The sequence below is a fragment of the Aythya marila genome (genome assembly GCF_965140915.1).
Source record: "Aythya marila genome assembly, chromosome: 11".
In the NCBI taxonomy this organism is placed as follows: domain Eukaryota; kingdom Metazoa; phylum Chordata; class Aves; order Anseriformes; family Anatidae; genus Aythya; species Aythya marila.
The window spans coordinates 3,351,447-3,372,356 of NC_139052.1; the positions used below are offsets into that span (position 1 = coordinate 3,351,447).

Here is a 20,910-nt window from a genome sequence, read left to right on the forward strand (position 1 = left end):
GGCCAATTTACACCTAGTTATTTCAGCCTAGGGAAAAAAAGAAAAAAAAAAAAAAAAAAACATTTCCAGCAGTATAGGCTGCATTTCTGAACGTGATAAGGTATTTAAAAAGGACTCAGGCCTTCCCCACAAAATGTTAAGGTTTGTAAGACTTACAAAATCTTTGCGATATTTTGGTGTGCAGCACCAGTAGTCTAAATCACTAATAATGAAAGAATCACATGATAGTTCAATACAAATTGTTTCATGTAGAGTATTACAAAAAACTTCACCTATTCTAACCAGCCCTCCCCCCCTTCTATAACTAATTTCTAATTCTAACCAGCTGACATTTTCCTAGTACTTTACTAATAAAACATGATTTTTGTTTTCCCTGTGCATACTTAAACTACTACTAGTCAATACATGCAGAGAAAAACAAAGTATAACTCTCTAGGTAAAAAGTCCAGGTATGCCAAGAGCATATCAATAGGGTAAATATATTGGCCAGATGACTTTCTGAGATCCTAATCAGTCCTGTCTCTGTGATCAGTATGATAACAAGTTCGATTTTGTTGCTTGTTATTTATTTTTCTTTGTTTTTGAACTGTCGTTTGCTAATGCCTTGAATTTGCAGGTTAATCCACACCGAAAATTCAGTGGGTTACAAGCCCAACATGGCACCAGTTTAGAGAAAATGAAATAATCTGTTACAGTAAGTTTCACAGATATATGATTTAAAGGATCATAAAATTATATTCCAGTAGAAGTTTAGAATTTAAATACAGTGTTCTTACAATGTCTTGCTAACTTATATACAAAACACTTGCCTAACTTGAAACAGGATTGAGGGAAGAGATTTCAAGAATTACATGGCTATTTTAAGTACCTCTGCTCCAAAATGTTAAAATATTAACTGGACATCTGAGAATAACTGCCCCAAACATCTCACAGTTGGAAGGGCATTGTGAACTGCCTACTTGGATAACAATATCATCACAGGAGCTTCTATTGAACTTTCAGTCACTGAGCAAAGTTTTCATTTCGTTTACATTGCTCTAAGTCTGAGCTAGCTCCACAAACTTCACAGTATAAACTGGTGCAGAGATTTGATTTGTTCCTCTAGGAAACAATTTATCTGAACAAAGTTTGGTTTAATTCCTACTTTAGCTACCACAAGTAAATTTGAACAGTCAGTCAGTCATTAGGAAATCTACTGAAGATGACAACTCTTGTAACACAGGTTGTTTTTCTGTTGTTGTTTTTATTTGCCTTGTTTGGTTGGTTTTACCATCACACCTCTAACAACACAAGACGAAGTTTAGTCTCTGTTCTACATAAAACAAATAGTGCTGGAAACAGGAGCTCTGGATCTGCCTTACACCTTCTTTACATCACAGTACAAGAAATCCTCAAGATATGAACTGTCATTTACACTTTGAACATGAGAGGCATTTGATGAGAGGCATTACAGAAAAGGAGAGCAACGCTACACTTCTCCAGTAAAAAGGTATAAAAATATTTTCAGTATTAAAATAAAAGGACAGTTGTGCACATCTGTGGAGTATCTTCCCAGGACAGTACTGCAGCAGAGCCCATTTAAAAATCAACACAATGGTGAAGTAGCAGACAGGCCTTATTTTTCAGTCATTTGCATAACTTACCATAAAAAGAGCCTTTAAATATAGCTGCTTATATTCTACATAGGCTCCTACACCACACATATCCTACACCATTCATCACCACAGATCTGAACGCCTTCTGTTACATTAAGGAAACTGATCAGTACCTGTAATGTTTGGCTTATGATCTAGTTTTCAAACAATCACCAATTAAGTTCCCAGCACAGTGGTGAGTATTACAAACAGACTGTTGTTACAGTACCACCTTTTATTAAGTTAAAATAAGATTTTTCTCTATAGAAACACTGATTTTCAATTGCATATGCATCTTTAGCACCCTGCTAAGGCCCAAGTGTTCAAGGCTAGATGTTTCCCCACATTAAAAAAATAAAAAAAAGGAGTGGGGGTATTTCCGAAATCAAGAATAAGATCAAATTATCCATATAAAAAGCGAATTCTTACAATCAATCGTGAAGCTCTAGTGCCATTCATACTTATCAGTAGGATCTCAAGTTTAGAAAAAATGCTAAATTTCTGCTTGCTAGCTTCTGATGTGAGCTAAACTCACCTGACGTGAGAGTTGTATTTGTCTTCATCCTAGATTTTCTGTCCTCATGAAGTTGCAAGACTGGCTGAGGCAGTGGTGGGAATTCAGTGTTATGACTTTGCTGGTGAAATTGTCTTGTAGTTCAGAGTCTGTGCTAAGCACATTCCGTTGCCTCACATCCTTCTTCTTGCCAAGTGGACTGTGTAAGCTCAGGGTGACCGAGCAGGCTCTATCTGAAAGCCCTAGGAGATGGGCAGAACTTACCCTGTGTAAATTCCTTCTCAATCTTCAGGCAGCACTGAGTCTGGAGACTAGAACTACCAATAAGACAGGATAAACGAGAGGTGCACAACTGCACAGGGACTATATCCTAATATATGTGCTTAAGATAAACTAAGTAAGGTTACATATGCAACCCTAGTTTTGGTATTCTCTAGATTTAAAGCACTGGACTTTGTAAACTCGATCTAACTTGTTCCAATGTAATCATAGTTTGTAACCATCTCCAATACTGCAAGACCTAGTAAGAGCCTACAGCAAGCAAGTATTTGCTGAGAAGAGATCATTGCCTTTTGAAGAAAATACCACGTAAGACTTCGTGGGTTTCACTGTGTTACTAAGCATGAAATCATTGATTTTAGAATCATGTTAATGCTCTACTGCAAAAATAATAAAAAGAACATATGAAATCCCCTGTATTTATTCTAAAATTAAAAACTTTTAGCACTGCACATTCCTCCATGCCATCTCCACTATAAACAAAGAAAAGATAGCAAGAATATCAGTAATGGACATTCACCAAAAAAATAAACAAAATGCAATGGGTACTTGCACACATTGTACCATTAAAACCAAGTATTACATGCTAGTGTTCGGTAACATGTTAATGCTAGCAAATGAGAGGCTCTTCATACAGGCACATTTTTGCCTTCAATAAAGTTGTCAATGCACATTCTACTTCTGATCAGTTGTCAGTTATGTTTTACAGTTTAATCAGAAACAAGAAGTATTCCACCCTGTAAAATATTTGCACACATAAAACTAGGAGTACAAAAGCTGAGATGGAACTGAGCAAAAACAGACTGGGGGGAAAAAAAGATGATAGCAATCAAACACAACCGATTGTCTGCAGAAAGTGAAGTACCCAATTTGCAACCAAATCTTCGGAGCAAGTATTTCAACCACAACCAATTTATGTTGTTAGCCATCCGTATTCAGTGCGGGTGGTCCTGCAGTCTCTCTTGTGCGCATTAGCTGGACGTCTTTGTCAGCCATACATGTATCACAGCCCCACACTGCTGATGCTTCTGCTGTAAGAAGGCCATACGCTGACTCAGTCATGCCTGTACAGATTCGATGAAACCATTTTTGACAAGAGGCTTCACACAGGATGGCATCCTGGTCATCGTTAACTTCATGTGTACAGATTCCACATGGATAGACGGGCTCAGAGGACGAGTGACCATGACGACTGGGATGAAGGGGAGTTTTGCTGCTCTTTTCAGAATTGCATCCTTCAGCGGTACCTCGAGGCTGGCGGGACTTACTCTGCGTCCCATTTGAATGGCCAGCATTGGTGTTATCAGCGCTATTGGAATGGCTATTATCCTGATTTACCACATTGTTTCGTGTGACATTCTTTAGGTCACTGTTACCTTGACTCACAATGTCCTCTGTCCTGTGATGATGCTGATGAGCAGCAGTGTTCTGGCTGGATGCTTTGCTTGCACCTTGATTAAAGTCTTGCTTTTGTGCTGACGATTTTGCCTGGTTGTAAGTGTTTGGCGGAGGAACAAAAGAATGGTTCGATTCTAGCTGAGAATTTGGGAAATTTGGATTGTTTCCAGGACCAAAGTTAGATGGCACATCAGGGTGAGGTATCTGTCCAGAATGGCCAAAGTTCTCACCAGGATTTGGTCTGAAATGCTGACCAGGCATACTGACATTTTGATTTATCTGACCACTGCTATACGGTGGTTGATTCCCAAAACCTGGGTTATCGTGTGGGCCAAAGCTGAAAGAGTGGGGTCGGCTAAAACCCATTCCAACAGGGTTTTGAGGAAGGGGGTGTGGTTGGTTTCTGAGGGAGTAAGAACCACCATATGGCGAGGACACTCTGGGCAGCATGTGAGGTGGCATTCTGAAAGTGTTATAGCCTCCAAAGCCAGGATAACCGGGATTACTAAAATACGGATTTCCTGAAGGAAGTGGTTTATAAGACACAGAATTATAGTTGTCATCAAATGGATTTGCAGCTACAAGGTGGTCAGAGCTTGGATTCGGCGGTGGAGCATATTCAGATGGAGGTGGAAATGATGATCCCTAAAAATATTTTAAATACAACATTTAAATTAGTTTTACTATGTCCCTGCAAGGGAGACCAACCACAAGGTCCCGGATTAGCAGCACTACTGCTAAAAGAACAGTTCAGCTGTTGTGTACAGCTCACCCACTGTACCCTGCCAGGCTAGCTGAAATTTCAGTGGGGGAGAGGAGAGAAGATTTAGGGCTCCAAATAACAAAGTGGTTTAAAGTAATCTCAGTGTTGTTTCAGGAACTGTGCAGTTGCACAACCATGCTTCTGAAAACACTACTTAATGCGTGACTTCCCCCCCCCCCCCTTCACCTTCTACTTAAGAAAAGCAACAATACAGAAAGACATGTTGCATTTAAACACATGCACAACTTGTTCCAAGTGCTGAAGAACAGATTTAGAGTATTTTCTTAGTTTCATTTTGGGTACAGTTTACTGTATACACATCTTTTAAGACACCCCACTTTTAGGAGAGTCTACAAACCTAAAATACCAATGTTACTATAATCCTAAAAAAAAATAATAAACAAAACAACTGTAGAGAACACAGAATATAGAAAATTCCTATACACAGACTCCTGTGTATCAGTGGAGTCCCTGAAGAGCATCCAGTGATTGTGGTCTGTCTGAAGTATTGTCAGTAAGTAAAAAAATACAAGGATTCCTGGTTACAAAGCAAAAATCAAGCATCTAATAGAGCCCAGGGGCTGCTCAAGTGTCATCGAATATTGAATTTCATTCTAGACCAGCCTGTGAGAACACCTAGCTAGTTCACCCTCACCTCAACTCTTTGTGCTAGCTGCTTTCAGAAAGCACAGCCTCATACTCATAAACTAAGACTGAACAGATCTTCCCCCATTCCAAATTTCTGCTGTCCATCAAGTTTTGAGCCTGGTAAGAAAAAAGAAACTAATCTGCCCCCCCCCCTCTGCAGTTATTGCCACTCCAGAACACAAGAAAAAACTCCAACAGTAGAGAGATCTGAAACCCTGAAATTAACTGGATATTTCTCAGAGTAGGTTCAGCCATGGCTACTTGAAAAGAAAACAGGAATTAAGAAAAGCAAAGCCCCATCTCAACGGATTCTGGATAGGCCAAACAAGAAGTGATTTTTTGACCTGTATAAATACAATTACTCTCATTGGACAGTAAAAATGTAACAGATACTCTCACTCCATGCTGAATAAACACACAAAGAAAAATTCTGCACTACAGATACCTAATTGCTTTAGATGTTTTGTATTCAGGCTTCCTTTTCTGGTAAGAGAAACTATATAGAAATGCCAGTTTGCAAGGATTCACTGAAAAGGAGCCAAACCTGCCTGATAACCTTTGCTTGAAAACCACTTGGGGAATATGCCAAGAGTTTGGTCAAAGCATTAACAAACTGCACTGATACACTGGCCCACAAACCTACATATATAGGAATAAGAGGAAGAAGAAAATTAGTCTCATCACAACTACTCGTGCTGTGCAGATTCTACCAATGGCTACAAAGTCATTAAGAGAAAGCCTGTCTCAGAATCAAATACATATGGCAAAACACAAGTCGTTGCAGTCTCACTGCGCTCCTTCCTTTGTAGGACTTCAGAAACCTGCAGAGACCTAAAGTAACTTCAGTGAGAGTAACCAGTATGATGAAGTTCCGTGAAGGTAGCAAAGGAATGAAGATTCCTGCTTCACAGTACAACTAGAATATTTTGTATGTGAACGCTATTTGTGGGAATAGACTGATATTCTGAACAGAGCAAGACAGTTGTTCCAGCAAACAACATCTGAGTATTAACAAATCAAAAGAATCAAAGGGAATTTACCTGTGTATTTGCTTTGCGCTTTTTCTTATCAGGGCTTCCGAGTTGTACTCCTGGTCCTCCTAACCCATCCAATCCACTGTCACCACCTACAAAATTTCAATCAGGGCAATTCTGCATTAGTTTTCTTAGACATATGCCTCTGCCTGCCATAGCAAGAGATATCTGTCACAAATCATGAACTTGCATTAATTCCAGTGCCCTACATTGTAAATCCTCAGGAAGCAAATACCTGGAGGTAAAAGTTAGCATACCTCGCACACAGCTACCTGACTCTATTACTACTCGAATATCCCATTCATGCTCCTTACAGTCTGAATAAAGCTTTCCATTTATTTTATATTTATCAGTCCCTTGGTTCTTCATATTTCTGCTTCACCAGTCAGAAGTATTTGTTTGCATAAAGCATAAAACTTCTTCAAGAACTGCTTAAAGCCATGCTAATATTCACATCCTATTTAACTTACACAGACACGGCATTTATCAAACTCACTGTATCGCCACACAACAGTACCTTACAATATGCCATGAAAGAAAAAGCAAACAGCAGTAGATGTGTGAATGAAAGCCACTGGAAATGTGCCATATTGTTTAGACAGATCTCCAGTTTTTCAGATCTGAATTTCTCTAAATGCAAGACTTAATCAAAAAGACACCTGCCAAAAACGAGAGAGGCTCTAGGTGAAACTGCCTTATTCTGCAGAAATCTTGTAGTATAATTGAGCACGGCTGCTCTGGCACAAATAGAAGTAAAGACTGTTCATGTCATTGATCACCTGATTCCACTCCGAGCAATACAAAGAGATATCTGTACTTCACCTGGCACTCATCTCTGCCTCAAGAGTGGGACAAGCTCTCAAAGCTGTATAAATTATGGCTTTCATTTCTAGAACTCTACTGTAGACAAAAAGACTGTAGTCAAAAAAGAAAAGATTCTAGCAGATTCCTTATTACCCCAGTAGGTTTGCCTTCCTGGGGTTCAATGGATCTGCCAGCATTTGGGAACGCAAAGGTGACCACGAGCCAAAGTATAGTAATTGCTTTCAGGTGACACAAAAGCAACACATTTTAATATTTTTACATTAAGAAGCTCTACGCTACTTCATTTTTTCCCAGACTCATTAGGATTGTTTACTTAAATAAAAATAAAATAAAAAGATAACAACAGTATGGAACAGTAAGACCGGGGCAATCCAGGATGAAAAAACTGCTGTTATTTGTTTAAAACTCAAATTCAGAACACAAGTCAAACTTAATCAAGATGCAGGCATATAGCTGAACACATGGGTTTGTCTTCATCACCAAAGGCAACCTGAAGATAACTGCGAATTATGAATAGCATTATGCAAAGCAGCATAATGTGTGACATTACACCAGCCCCGCATTAGGCAAGTATTCCCGGCAGACAGCTACACCAGCTTTAGGACTGCAGTAACATAACACAAAATCTCCCACATAGGAAAGAATTAGATCTACTGTACACAAACAAAAATATCCAGTAGTTATTTCAATACCTCTAGTCAAAGGAGGCCTGTAACCATCCTCTGCAATAACTTTTCACATGGAGCACTTCCTTTCTTTTTCTCCTACACCCTGCCTTCCCTCTACCCCCAGCACTTTTTTTGACCTAAGAGGTTTCAGGAAACTACCAGTCCTACCTCAAATAAAAACTGAATCCTGCTTGGGCTCTAATAAGTTCTTTTTGGCTTTGTGACTGCAGAAATTTCATCTCATTTTTTCATATATGTAATTTCCAAAACATTTCATCATTCATATGGTATGAAATTGGGCATCCCAAACCTACGCCTATCATTACTGGCAAATTTTAAGTCTGAATTTCAGAGACTAGGGCATGAAGTCATGATCATGTTCCCAAAATACACTCATGCTTAAGCAGAACACATGCTGGTACAACCAATCATCAGAACAACTGGGGATTACTCTGGAAAAAAAAAAAATCCTTACTGCCTTGGTTTAGAATATAAAATCCTGCATACACTTGGCAAGCAATGAAGCACTGCAACCGCATGACTTGTGGATACTAAATGATCACAGCATAAAGTTTATATAAAGTTGACAAATGTCCTTGAAATTCCAATCCTATAAGTCATCTTCTTGATAAACTACTTGCTCAAAACTGTCTCTGCATTTCCCATCAGCTTCTTCTTCTCCTGCATTCTTACACGCTTAGCATACATTTCAGTGGGAGACTGTACTGTGGCCACCCTTCCTCCTAACTGCATAAGATAAACTCCTCTTCATGGTCCCACACTCTCAATATATAAACAGTGTTAACTGCTGATAGCAAAATGTTACAAACATCCAGATATCTTTTAACTAACTTCAACAAGTAGCAGCACAGCAATTACTAGAGTCTACAATCAAGTAGATAACTGTGGACCATACAAGAGTGAGGCTTTGTTTTAGAGAAGCTACAACTATATAAAACTGCATACAAGTTCCCTCTCCGGGACCTCGTTTTTCAACAACTTACGCATATAAGCCTTAGAATTCTAATAAGAGAAATTGGTGAGTAAGCTCCACCAATTTCCACGGGGGTTACTCACATGGGTAAAGCCAGTCATTTGCCTAGGTTTGCAGGACTGAGTCCTACGGCTGGAAGCGTACAAAGCTTTTGCATTTTCAGTTCTCGCTGTGTGAGGCCAATGATTTAATTTAGCCCCACAACTTTACATTTTCCCTGTGGATTTCATAATGATTTAATTTATCCATGAAAGGAAACTGAATGTTAGTCCTAGCATACCTCCAAAAAAAGAGTGAATAAGGGTCATTTTCATGCAGCCAAAATAAACTTTGCTGAAAGTCACTTCTGGTACCTGCCACACAGGCTTTTCATTAAAACGCGTACTGAGCATCTTGGACATTGTGATATTTGCACTAAGGGTGAAAGAAAAATCATTTCACCTTCTGAGACTAATTTTGCAGGAAAAATTACAATCCTTTTGACTGGGACACCACATACGTGGATGGATTTAGAGAGATAAATACACATCTGATAACTATTTCCCTCTTACATTATAGATGATATGTATTTCAGCATGTATTCAGCAACATATCTGCATTTGAGCAGCGCAGAAGTAGTAAATCCCACATTCCCATTGACTTCACACACAAGACAGACGCTTTCAATGTTAATCAGGAGAACCGCAACTTGCAGTTTTGTCTGCACCTTCAGAGATTATGATTTTTATGTATAATTTATGCCATACTTAACATACTGCAAATACACTATGGAGTAGTTCCACGGTCACTGACAAGCCTCTGCCTAGCTTTTCACAGGATAGATGCTACAGTCTTTAAACAGCGCTCGAAGTAAGAAGGTTTTCCCAAGTATTAAAAATGACTGAATATAGTTTCCGTTATGGACAGAAAACTGAAAAGAGTCAAATTTCAACCAGATTTGGTGAGCCTATTCTGTGGCCCTGATCCCGTGAACAGTTGTGATATTAAGCAGTAATCGCGTGGAGCTCAGTGGGTAACTCCGGCACATGAAACTGTTCAGGCTTAAATATTTGCAGAATCAGGGCTTGAGAGCGGAGCCTAATGAATCCCAGTCCCCTTTGTAACACTGCTGCATATTTTCAATCTCCCATTCTCAAGGTTGCAACCCAGCTGTTACTACGGCAGTTTCAGAGAAGCGACCTGTAAATCGGCGACAACGTGGAGAGCAGAATCCCACCTTTCCCCACTTACTCACCCGCATAAAGCCTAAAACGCCAGGAACAATAGAATTCCAGGGGCAACGCAGGAGGGGAAGAAAAGAGAAGCAAGAAATGCCATCCAGAATCATTTTGCCATGCTTTTCCCCCAACTCCGCGACTCCACCACCTCCCGTGATTTCACTGCGAGCCGCATTCCTGCTTTTCAGGGCTCCCAGGATCCAAGCGCCGCTCCGCCAGGAGATGTGCCGCTGCCCTGAAGTCAGTCGCGCAGCCCAACTCGGAGGGGATATCGCGTTTCCACCCTTCTCCTGGCGCATTTCAAAGAAACGCGTCCTCAAACCTCGCCGAGAGCCGCACAGCGGGACTGCTAACGGGGGCAGAGCCCGGAGGGGGCTCGCTCCGCTCCCCAGCGAGCCGAAAACAAAACCCCGGCTAACACCGACCGCGCCGGCAAGGTCGGGGCAGGGGAGCGCAGACCCGAGGGCGATTCACGGGCTCTCGCCCGGACGTGTGGCACCGCCGCCGCCTCCCCTCGCGGCACGGGGACGCGGGCTGCATACTAATGGGCAGCGGCACCGCACGGCCGCCAGCCCGCCCGCCTCCCGCCGCGGGGCAGCGCGGCGCTGCTCGGGGCTGCCGGCGCCTCGCCAGGCCCGGAGGCTGCGGGAGCCCGCGGGGCAGGGCCGGGCCCCGCCGTGCAAACTTAGCGCGGCTCCCGCCCGGCCCCGGCCTCAGCCCCGGCCCCGGCCCCGGCGCCGTGAGGGAGCCGCGGGCGGCGCGGCGCGGCCCGGGGCTGGGGGCCGGGCGGTCGGGGCCGGGGCCGGGGCGCGCATCCCGGTCCCCCCCCCCCTGACGGGAGTTAGGCCCCGCTGGGCGCCCCCCGCCGTACCTCGGGATCTCTTCAGCGCGATGGGGTCCTTCTCCTGTTCCGCTGACATTACAGACAGCGGCGCATGGCTCCCAGGCGGCAGGAATCGGGGCTCTTTGATGCTGCCTCCGCCGCCGCCGCCGGCCCGCACCCCGCCCCCTCCGCCTCCGCCTCCTCCTCCGCCGCCGCCGCCGCCGCCCCCGCCCGGCGCTGCCGTAACCGCCGCCCGCTCGGCGGAGCCGCCGGACTTTGCAAAGTTTGGCAGCGGGGGGGGCTCCGCCGCGGCGAGCAGCGGGGCTGCGGCCACCCCCCCCCCCCCCCCGGGCAGCCGCCGCCGGGACGGGCTCCGCGCCAACGGGAGGGGCGGCGAAGCCGGCGCGCGGCCGTTGGGACCGTTGGGACCGTTAGGGCCGGGGTGGGGGGGGCACAGCGGGGGGCTCCTGCCCTGACTCCCCCTCAGCGCCACCCCCGTCCCGCTCCGTGCGGGGCCCCTCCAGCAGCGCCTCCGACCCCCTGGGAAGGGCGAGCTGCCAGGTGAGTGCTGGGGGAACCGTGTGTGCGCCCTGCCTCTGCCACCGCGCCGCCAAAATGGCAGGGGGATAGGGCTGCTGGAGCTGGAGCCCTCGTCCGTGAGCAAAACTACCGAGTAACTGCACTAAATAAATCCTGAGTGATGGTTTATCTTCCCTTAATTAGGGTAAGGACACCAGCAGGTCAGTAGGGGTTTTGCTGACATACCTGAATACATTCATGACACTTCGCAGCACCTAGCAGTGCTCTTCGTTTACACAGCTTCTTGTCAGACGCGCAGTTTGTACTTCACGGTATTTGGAACACGTTTGGGGAGCGCAGGAAGGAGCGATGGTTGTGTAAAGGATAACGTGTCGGTGCTGCTACTCTTGCGATGTCTCTGTTCTTACATTTTGTGTTTCTAACTAAATAAAGTTATTCAGTTTTTACATCAGTTTCTGTCCTTCCCTAGACATCGTTTTTATCTGTCCACAGTCTTTGCTTTGCAGCGATCCCGGAATGCACGTACCTTGAGGTACAGCACATTGCCACCGTCCTCATGGGATCCTCTGGTTAATTTTGTGTAATCTTGCTGAAGAGAAGCATGGCTTGTTATTAGCAAGGTGGGTGTGAGCTACTCTATATTTGGAGGAAAATGTCTTATCTGTGAAGAGATTTGCATTTTCTGTGATGGAGCTTGCTGTAGGCCTGGATGATTCTCCCAGGACTGCATGAGCTTTTGTGCAAGGCTGCCTTGTAATAGCATGTAGACTGTAATTATGGATGCGCAGATTGATGTCACTGAGTCTATAAAGGTTCCTAGGGGATGATTGTCTGCATCAGAAATGTGAGCAGGGAATTCAGATTTTAACCCAGTGCTCTAATTGCAAAAAAATTGTCTGTTTTGCTGTTCATCCAAATTCAGCTTTAACTTGTGCTCAGGATTTTAGTGAGCAATCTGTAAGAATCCTATTGGACCAATAGGATTCTTACACTTCTGTACACTTCTAAACCTTCATGCAAAATGGCTGAGACAGTGTCTGAAAAGGAATTAATTCACAGGTTCAGGGACCTACACCAGCATCTCAGCCATTCCAAAAGTCTGAAAACTCTGGTCACACACTGTTGACCAGCTAAGTGCCTTGCTGCTCATTAGTTATCTTTAAAATTACTCCACCATTTCATCCACCCAAAGGCTGTCATTAATTAATAAAACTCAGAGGCACCTAATAGGTAACCTCCAATACTCAGGTAGAGGTTTCCAAGAAAAGAGAGATGAGTTCTCTGTTGAAGTGCGTAACAGCAGAATGAGAAATTCAATTCTGCTGAATTTATAAAAAAATAAACAGAAACAGGGGAGGTTCCAACAGGATGTGAAGGGGGCAAATGCTATTATTAGGCTAAGCAGGCATAGGGACTAAAAACAAAATAACTTGTAGAATTGTTTTCAAGACCCAATTGGGCAAAGCCCAGAGCAGCTTGGTCTGAGTTCAGTGTTAACTTTGCTTTGCGCAGGAGGTTGGGGTCAAGGTCAAGACCTCCCCAGGTCCCTTCCAGCCTGAATGATTCTGTTATTCTGAATTTATGTTATTCTGTTTAACAATAATAAACCAAACAAAAAGGTCTTGTCTACTGCCAGAGTACTCGTGTGTGAACAAATACTATTTAATACTTTACAACTCACCCCCGCAGTTGAGAAGGGTAGCTTTGGTGAAGTAGCAGTAGCTTCAATCACGAGGCATCAAGCCTAAAAGCATTACTGAATATAAATAGAGGAGTTCATTTTGGTAACATCTAAGTCCCTTTCCTTCAGAATTCACTTCAAAAAGAAGGGTACTAAAATAGTCCTTCTGTACAAACTACCAGTAGGTAAAGAATGTTCTTTTGCTAATCATTGGCATGTCGTATGAATGCTGCACTGCACTATCAGGAGAGACATGGATCCACAACAGGGTTAATGTCTAAATGCTTTTTACTACATCCTTCACGTGTATGTACTGTGTACCTCCGGACAAATAGAGTTGAGTAGAAGCCCATTTTGACAACATATGAATGTATACAAGTGTGCTAATGGAAAAAAAAAAAATAACACCAAAGAGAAGTTTACTGACACTTAAGGAAATGAAAAAAAAATAAAAAAAAGTGAAAGAAACGTTCTGTTTGACTTTATGGGGGCCAAGACTTCATCCCAGAGTAATAAAATTAGAAAGAAAAAAAAAAAAAAAGAGCATGATATCAGAAGGAAAAACAAAAAGCTGGAAGCTGGCTGAATTGTGAAACTCTACCACTTCCAGTACAAGGGTCAAATACAAAACTTTTCCTCTCATGCAAGTTATAAAACAAAACAGATAGAGCTTTCTGTCCAGTTACCCTAATTCATCAGCTCATGCACCTGAAGTCAGGCAGGCTCAGGCAGGTCGTCCAGCCTGTGTGGATGGCATCAGGGGTTGGCATGAGCATGGCAAGACCCAGCAGCACACTGTGTGGGGATTCTGGCATGTGGAAGCATCAGGCAAACTGACAGTAGTCTCTCTTCCACCTGGACAAAAATGCTGATATGGAGAAGGGGAACACATTTAGGGAAACTTGGACACGGATAACTTGCGCTAGTCACAGTCTTCCAGCTTCAGCAGACTTGATTCCCTCACCTATGATGTCAGGGGTGTGTGGGAGGGAATAACTCATTTTTCTAAGATGCCCATTTCCATGTTACACAAATTTAAGTGTTAGTTCTGCAAGGAGTTCTTACACTTGTTTCACAGTACTGCTGTGGTAAATAGGACGATTTATCAAGGCTGAGGGAGTTTCTGCCAGGCCCAAAAATCTATTTTTGTTATACTAGTGTTACACCTCATCCTCCAGAATCATTTGTCCTCATCTCCCTTGTTCAGGGAAGTACAACTGAACACATGCATATTTATACAAAGATGCGCTTTTCATGCTTTTTTAGTCTAGCTGGATACACATCTGGTATTGCACTGGAAAGATGTGCTAACTGGGTCCCTTCTGGGTATGTAAGATGTAGAGCATCTCTCTGCCAGGCGCAGGGATTGCATCTGCAACTGAAACAGTTTGATCATAAGTCATTGAAGCCATTTAAGTGTAAACTGCTGGCCTACTGGTGAATGCTTCATTCATTAAGGTGATGTAAACCAGGTCGCATAAGCCCATTTCTTTTTAATTTCTGCTTTTAATGAACAAAAACTAGGAATGTCTAAACTTCTGTATTAACCATTCATCCACATAATATAAAGTACAAATCAAAATCTAATTAATTGTCTGTTCATGTTTCAACTTTAATCTGAAATTAATAGAAAAATGTCAGGAAAAAAGAAGATTGCTTTACGATTTACTCACTGAAAGAATATAAGATTTTTTCTCTGAGCCATTGCATTAGCTTTCTTCCATACAATGCATGATGTATCTTGAAGTCAAGTAAAAAGCCTGAGAAAGATCATGAATTTGTCTCATCACATAGCAACTGGCTGATAAAGTACATTTTCCTAAACTTTCCAAGACAATTTATTAGAGGACTGATCAACAAAAATGTCGAATATGTGCAAAGGGTAGTCTACTGTCTCATCTATACTGGAACAAAAATTTTAACAATCAAAATAAACTCTTGGAATGTTCATAAACTCAGTAGGACTAAAAGTTTTTGTTTGTTTTTGAGTGCACACTTACCTTTTCAGCTTACAGTTGGAATATAGCCATGTTCAAGCATTTCAGGAACAAAATCTCCAGTGCTTTCAGATACTCTTGCCAACAACATGTGACTTAAAAAATTAAAAGCTACAATTTATTCTGTAGTTTTATAAACTGTAAGATTTTATAACTCATACATGTAAGTTAATAAATACAGAACAGAAATATCTGAAATACAAAGAACAACATCTGATTATTTAGGAACCTAGGTTTCATTATTGTATTAATTTACCAAAGTCTGTCAATAAATTCATTGGAGATATAAATGCATATATGCATAGAACCTTATTTGCCCTGCATGCTGTCAAGGAATATAGGATTTCTTTCACCTTTTCCTCTAGGATATGTAAAATGGAATTTTGTTTACCATATTAAGGTTATCAAGGTAATAAATTTTAAACAAAGATAAATACATGTTTAACAAACCTCTGTGAGTTTCTCTACAAAATGGATTATTTCTCTACTCAAAGTGTTCTCCTCTTGGTCAGTGAATGGTGAAATGGGGACACTCTGTGGGGAAGTGAAAGAAATGCAATTTTTTTTTTTTTCTGGATTATCATCTTGAACCCTTTGAATTTTCCTGTTTATCATGATTTGATGAAAAGAAAGGCAAGCATTTAATTCCTGAACTTACACAGCACTCTCAAGAGCCCTCCTGGTTTTCTGCAAAGGCCACACTGATCTTTGCACTAATTGGATATGAACCCGTTCTTGGAGCCAGACTGTCAATAACTTTGCTGGGAGTTATGAAGCTTGTATGCTGTATAAACATGAGAAAGCCTTATCCCTGGCTGCAGTAATTAAATTTAGGCAATGACTCCTCTGGGATTTCCATTGTAGAATTGCCCAAGAGAAATTTTTGCCATAAAGCTAAAGGAGGAGTAATGCTAACTCCAGCGCTAGCAGAGCATCTTGCAGAAAAAGCTCTCCAGTCTTAGCTTAGCCGTGTGGGTATTCGCTCAGCTCAGCCCCAGGCCTCAGTGTTAGCTGAGAGCTGGCTGCAGCAAGAGCCCCGGGAGGCATGGTGCTTCCTGGCCCTTGTCTGTCTGCTTGCACTGGAGGGAATCTTCATGCCTATGCTGTCTCTTTTCTCTCATACAGCGCTACCAGCTTTGTTATATGAAGCCATATTCATTTGATAAGATACATCTCCTACAAAAGGTTCCACGCAGAAACACATTTGTTTTGCTGTTCTGCTTTTTATGGCTTTGGAGAGTGCAGTTCACAGGACAACCCCTCACTGGTGCTGTCTCTGAGATGGCTCCAACTCATTAAACCTTGCTGATTGAAACCCTACAGACGACAGCAGCCACCTCAGACAAATTGTGTCACTTGCCTTTCCCTCCATCCAGATCATTATTGAGTTTTTCAATTACAGTTATAGTTCTTAGAAATTAAGAGCAGGAGGATAGCTGGAAGACAGCCGAGAGGAGCCCTGCGTGACAGCATGTGCTATGCCATTCACATTGGCAACTACCATTTAGTCTTAAATTTTAAGCAAAATATTTACTGGGATACAGTAGCAAAAACTCTGAAATCAATTTTGAACAAGCAACAACGTCTGAGTAGTTGCAGATCTGCTGTGAAGAAGCAGAAACCAGCTAGTGTCTGAATTTGCAGGTCTGTAGGCTATGAAAGGAAAATGCAGCTAAAGCAAGAAAAATCAAAGTGAAAGGGAACATATGACAAACATACCATTGTCCGAAAATGTAGTTAAAAAACAAACAAACAAGAAATCTCAGATTTATGCTACCCTTTAGGAGGAGAACATGAACAAAACTTAGTTACCACTTTTGGTTATTGTGCACCAAAGTAAGGATGAACACAAGAAAAGATAACTAAATATGCCTAAGAACGATGTGACCTAGTTACATAGATGCTGTACGCACCCATTACATCTGAGAGCAGCTTTCCTAATCCCCAGGCTAAAATTCACAGGAAATCCAGGATTTTGAGAAAAGAATGTGGAACTAATTATTTAAAATATATGCACTATCTGTCTGCAAACACCAGACTGGATTAAACTGCTTGACATGTATTATGCCTACTGAGTGTGATTTGAAATCTGAAATTTACAGCCAGCCATTTCAGGGAGCTGTACATCAGTTCCTGCAGGAATTCTGTCATTTGGTTATCTGCAACTGCAGGGCTGGACTTCACATTTTGACCTAGCTGCACTATGGCAGAGAAACACCATGGCAAACCCTTAAGACCTTGTTGAATGTTAAACCAAGTACTGGAGTGCTCACATTAGAAGGCTGTTTCTAGTCAACTGCAAATGGCAACCTCATCACCTGAGCCGAGACTTCTAAATCACAGGACATGATGCAACCACCCCACTCCGCTGTGTTTGTACCATTTGCAGCCGGCGCTGAGAAGCTAATCGCAGGGGCAGGCTGTGCTCTTGTGAACCTCTGAGCCTCTACAATGCCAGAAGTGGGCTCCTGGGTGTTGGCTGTACTGCAGTGGCTTTCAATGTGCACACCCTCCTCACCGATTTTATCATATGTAGATCACAAAGCTTGAGATGCAGTATTAAAAACAAACAAACAAATAAAACAAACAAACAACAACAACAAAGCAAACAAGTTGCTTTCCTCTTTAATGTAGCTATTTTTCTGTTAAGTATTGTACAAGCTGGTATCAGCATTCTTTCCTCTTACAAATGAAGGGTAGTCTTGCTTTACATTGTGCAGATACATTTTAATTGAGATAATTCTAACCTCAGGCTTAGAGTTAACTTACCCCTTGAAGTTGGAAATCTTGATCTCAAGTGATTCATTCTGCCTTGACTTTGTAGGCCTTGTGCTTTATTTGGTAGAGACTGAGGAAGCTGTTACTGACTTTCAGATATCCAGGATCTATTCAAAAGCATGATGGTCGCTAACATAAATGATATAATTTGTAATGGAAATTATTTTTATTTTACACTCTGTTCTGTAACCTGTCTTACTTGCAACTTAAATTGCATCACCTAATATAAGGAAGTCTGTGTGGAAGAAGTCCAGTGGGATTATTTTAAGCTAATATGACTGTAAACTGCAAAAGTAAGGAGCCAGCATATATTAAGCTCTGCTACTCATCCCTCGACGATAGCTTTCAGCAAACCAGAGGGGTTAATTTCCTAGACCAGCACACCAAAATCCAAATTGTTAAAGACTGTAGTGAACTGCAGTGCGAGCAACACTTTTTCTGCTTTCATGTGGTGCAATGACCTCACAGCCTAGCCAGAAATCTGCTGCTTTACTCATGAAAATCCTTTTCTCTAAGTATATTGCTATGCAGATAAAAGGAAATTCAAACCCCTTCTATTAGCAAGACCTCTGCGAAGTTCCCACTCTTTTATGTCTTGTTTTCCAACTAAAGGAGAATCCAGTGTTTGGGCACTGATTTCACACTTCCCACAGAGCAGTGTAATAGGAAACGCATCCTCGGTCACCCACAAAAATTCATTTTCATCCTTCAGAATTGTAAATGTAACATCCCCTGCACCCCCCTGGAACTGGTGTCAGCTTCCAGCGATGCTCAAGCCATCTGTTCAGAGAAACCCTGAGGATCCTGGACAACCTCGTAGTGCTGCTGAAAACCATCTCAGCTGGTTCCTGTTGGCCGGACAGAAATTCACCCCACACCACTGAAATGCTCTATTGGCAGCTTGATTCAGGCTGTTCCGGGAGCAAGTGTCCAAAACTGGTTGCTGCCAGGACACTGAGCACACACATCTGCCAGAGAGCAATTAGCACCCAAACTTTTGCCAGCCCCCTGGACTTCTATTGCCAGCCAGAAGCAGTCCTACAGACTAGGGACAGCTGTGCATGGTATCTTTTAGTGAGGCACAGCTAGGTTCTTAATTATTTGCATTTTCTGGATGTCTTAGTGGTGCACTCCTATGTAAATAGGTTTCAAATCATGGGGTTTAAATAAAGCATTACCCTTCACTTTCAGGAAGCAACAGTACGGTAGCTTTCTGTCAGATCTGTGCTTTGTTTACCTGGGCTCTGGCATGCAGGCAGAAGGAAAAATACAGCCATAATGCAGCCAAATACAGCCAGAGCCTGCTTCTTAACAGAGACATCGCCTTTACCTGCTGACTGAAAGGAGCAGGACAGGGAGAAGAGTTCATCCATAAAGAACTGTTCACGGTTGCAGTGCAAGGTACCTCAATCCTGGGTGTTGCCACAGCTGCAAATAACATCCGTTCCCTCCCTACTCTCTGCTTTCCAACTTAGTGGGGGCTGAGCAACCTGGAAAGCATGGCAGAAAGTTGGGTTTTGTATTCTAAAGTATCAGTCCTTTTATCCAACAAACAGATAAGCAAAGCCAATGAATTGACATCTCTGATAAGCTACACAAAGAAACAGCAATGTTGTAATTTCAATTCAGTGTAAGTGACCCATCATGCTCACCTGACTGAAGCTCAAGACGTTCTGGTTGGTGGCAGACAGCAGGCAGGTGACATTGCATCAGGTCACAGACCAGTGGTTCACTTTGAAGATTTCCTTTCCAAACTCCTTGAAACAGAGGGCTTTATTTATTTTTTTTTATTGGTAATGAAAAATGAAGGTTCTGGGTTGTAAAATGTACCTGTACTAACCGGCAGTAACTTAATAAGGTTCTGCAGATGGTTTCTGTTTTCACTTAGAGAAAGAATTATGTCTTTGATGGACTGTGTTGGTAGAGCTTTCATACCACTGGACAGTCCAGAACCGACTGCTCCCTAGCTGTTAAAAATTCTTTCTTGTGTTTTTAAATGTTACATATTTACATTACATTTACATTAGTAATTGACATCTATTCATTTTAACAAATATTCTATTGAACTTTTATTATCTTTTCAGCATGGGCCTAATTACCATTGAAGAACAATATTTCAGTCTTTCTACATTCAAACATAAGGAATAATGAATTTTGGATTAGAGTTTGTTTTATAAATAGACACTACAGCTGGTGCTCTAATACTCCCAGGGATAAATGTCATAAAAGCTACCCAACTAGGCAGAACGGTTCTATCAGCAGACTCTGCAGGTAAGAACAGCTGTGATTCATAAAGAAGCAGTATGAGGCTTTTCAGATTTCCTTTCTCATCAGAGAAGTCAAAAGGAAAGACAGACAGACACCATGGCTTTACTGTAGAATCCAGGGTGCCCAGCTCATCAGCACAAGATGCTGCCAGCACAGAAAGGCTCAGCCCCTGGCGGCAGGCAGCTGTTAGCAGCTGCCCCTCTGGGAAACAGTCATCACTGGTAACTTGCTGCTCTGTAGTAAACATCTGCTCACTGGCACTTCTAAGAGGCATCAGGTTCCTAGGGACACTCTCTTGGGTGCTGACACCACCTCCCACAGCCCTCTCTGCTGGAATCCTCAGGTGGACACAAATCCCATTTGCAGTGACACTGGGGTGGGTACAGTGTTTGCGTGATACAGGAAAAATCAATGTTAAAAAGACCAGAACTCAGAGGCCCTCTTAATTCTGTGGCTGCTGTCTCTTAGGCTACACAGCATGCCTTCTGTCTTAGGGCTGCCCATGTCTTGTGACTGGAGGACACACAGAGCACAGCTTATGTTTATGGGGTGTGTGCGTACAGTAGTAATTACTGTGGTTTCATTTCCAGTAGTGGAAGATTTGTATGGGCACTACTCTAATTCCCACGCTGTACCTAATTCACTGAACTACCTGGCCAATTTTTCAGTTGCTTTCATGTGACAATCAGTAACCAACCTGCTAGCAATAGAAAACTTCTAGGTTCGATAGGGATTAATTTCCTTGCCAACTTAACTTGACCCTTATCTTTAATATCATCATTTGTAAAAATAGTAATTTGTCTTTTGACCAACCACAAATGCATGTTCAATATTCCTGTTATTTGTTGA

The 20,910-nt window shown here is 42.3% G+C and overlaps 1 protein-coding gene across 1 annotated transcript; it reads right to left on the reverse strand.

Annotated features, from left to right (window-relative positions):
- Window positions 1-1,223: 1,223 nt before the first annotated feature.
- PYGO1 (pygopus family PHD finger 1) lies at window positions 1,224-10,944 on the reverse strand. Its single transcript, XM_082769404.1, has 3 exons — window positions 10,846-10,944; window positions 6,277-6,362; window positions 1,224-4,470 (listed from the first exon to the last, which is right to left on the reverse strand). Exons 1-3 carry the CDS (start codon window positions 10,892-10,894, stop codon window positions 3,349-3,351), a joined length of 1,257 nt encoding a protein of 418 aa, XP_082625530.1. The 5' UTR covers window positions 10,895-10,944; the 3' UTR covers window positions 1,224-3,348.
- Between the last annotated feature and the right edge of the window lie 9,966 nt (window positions 10,945-20,910).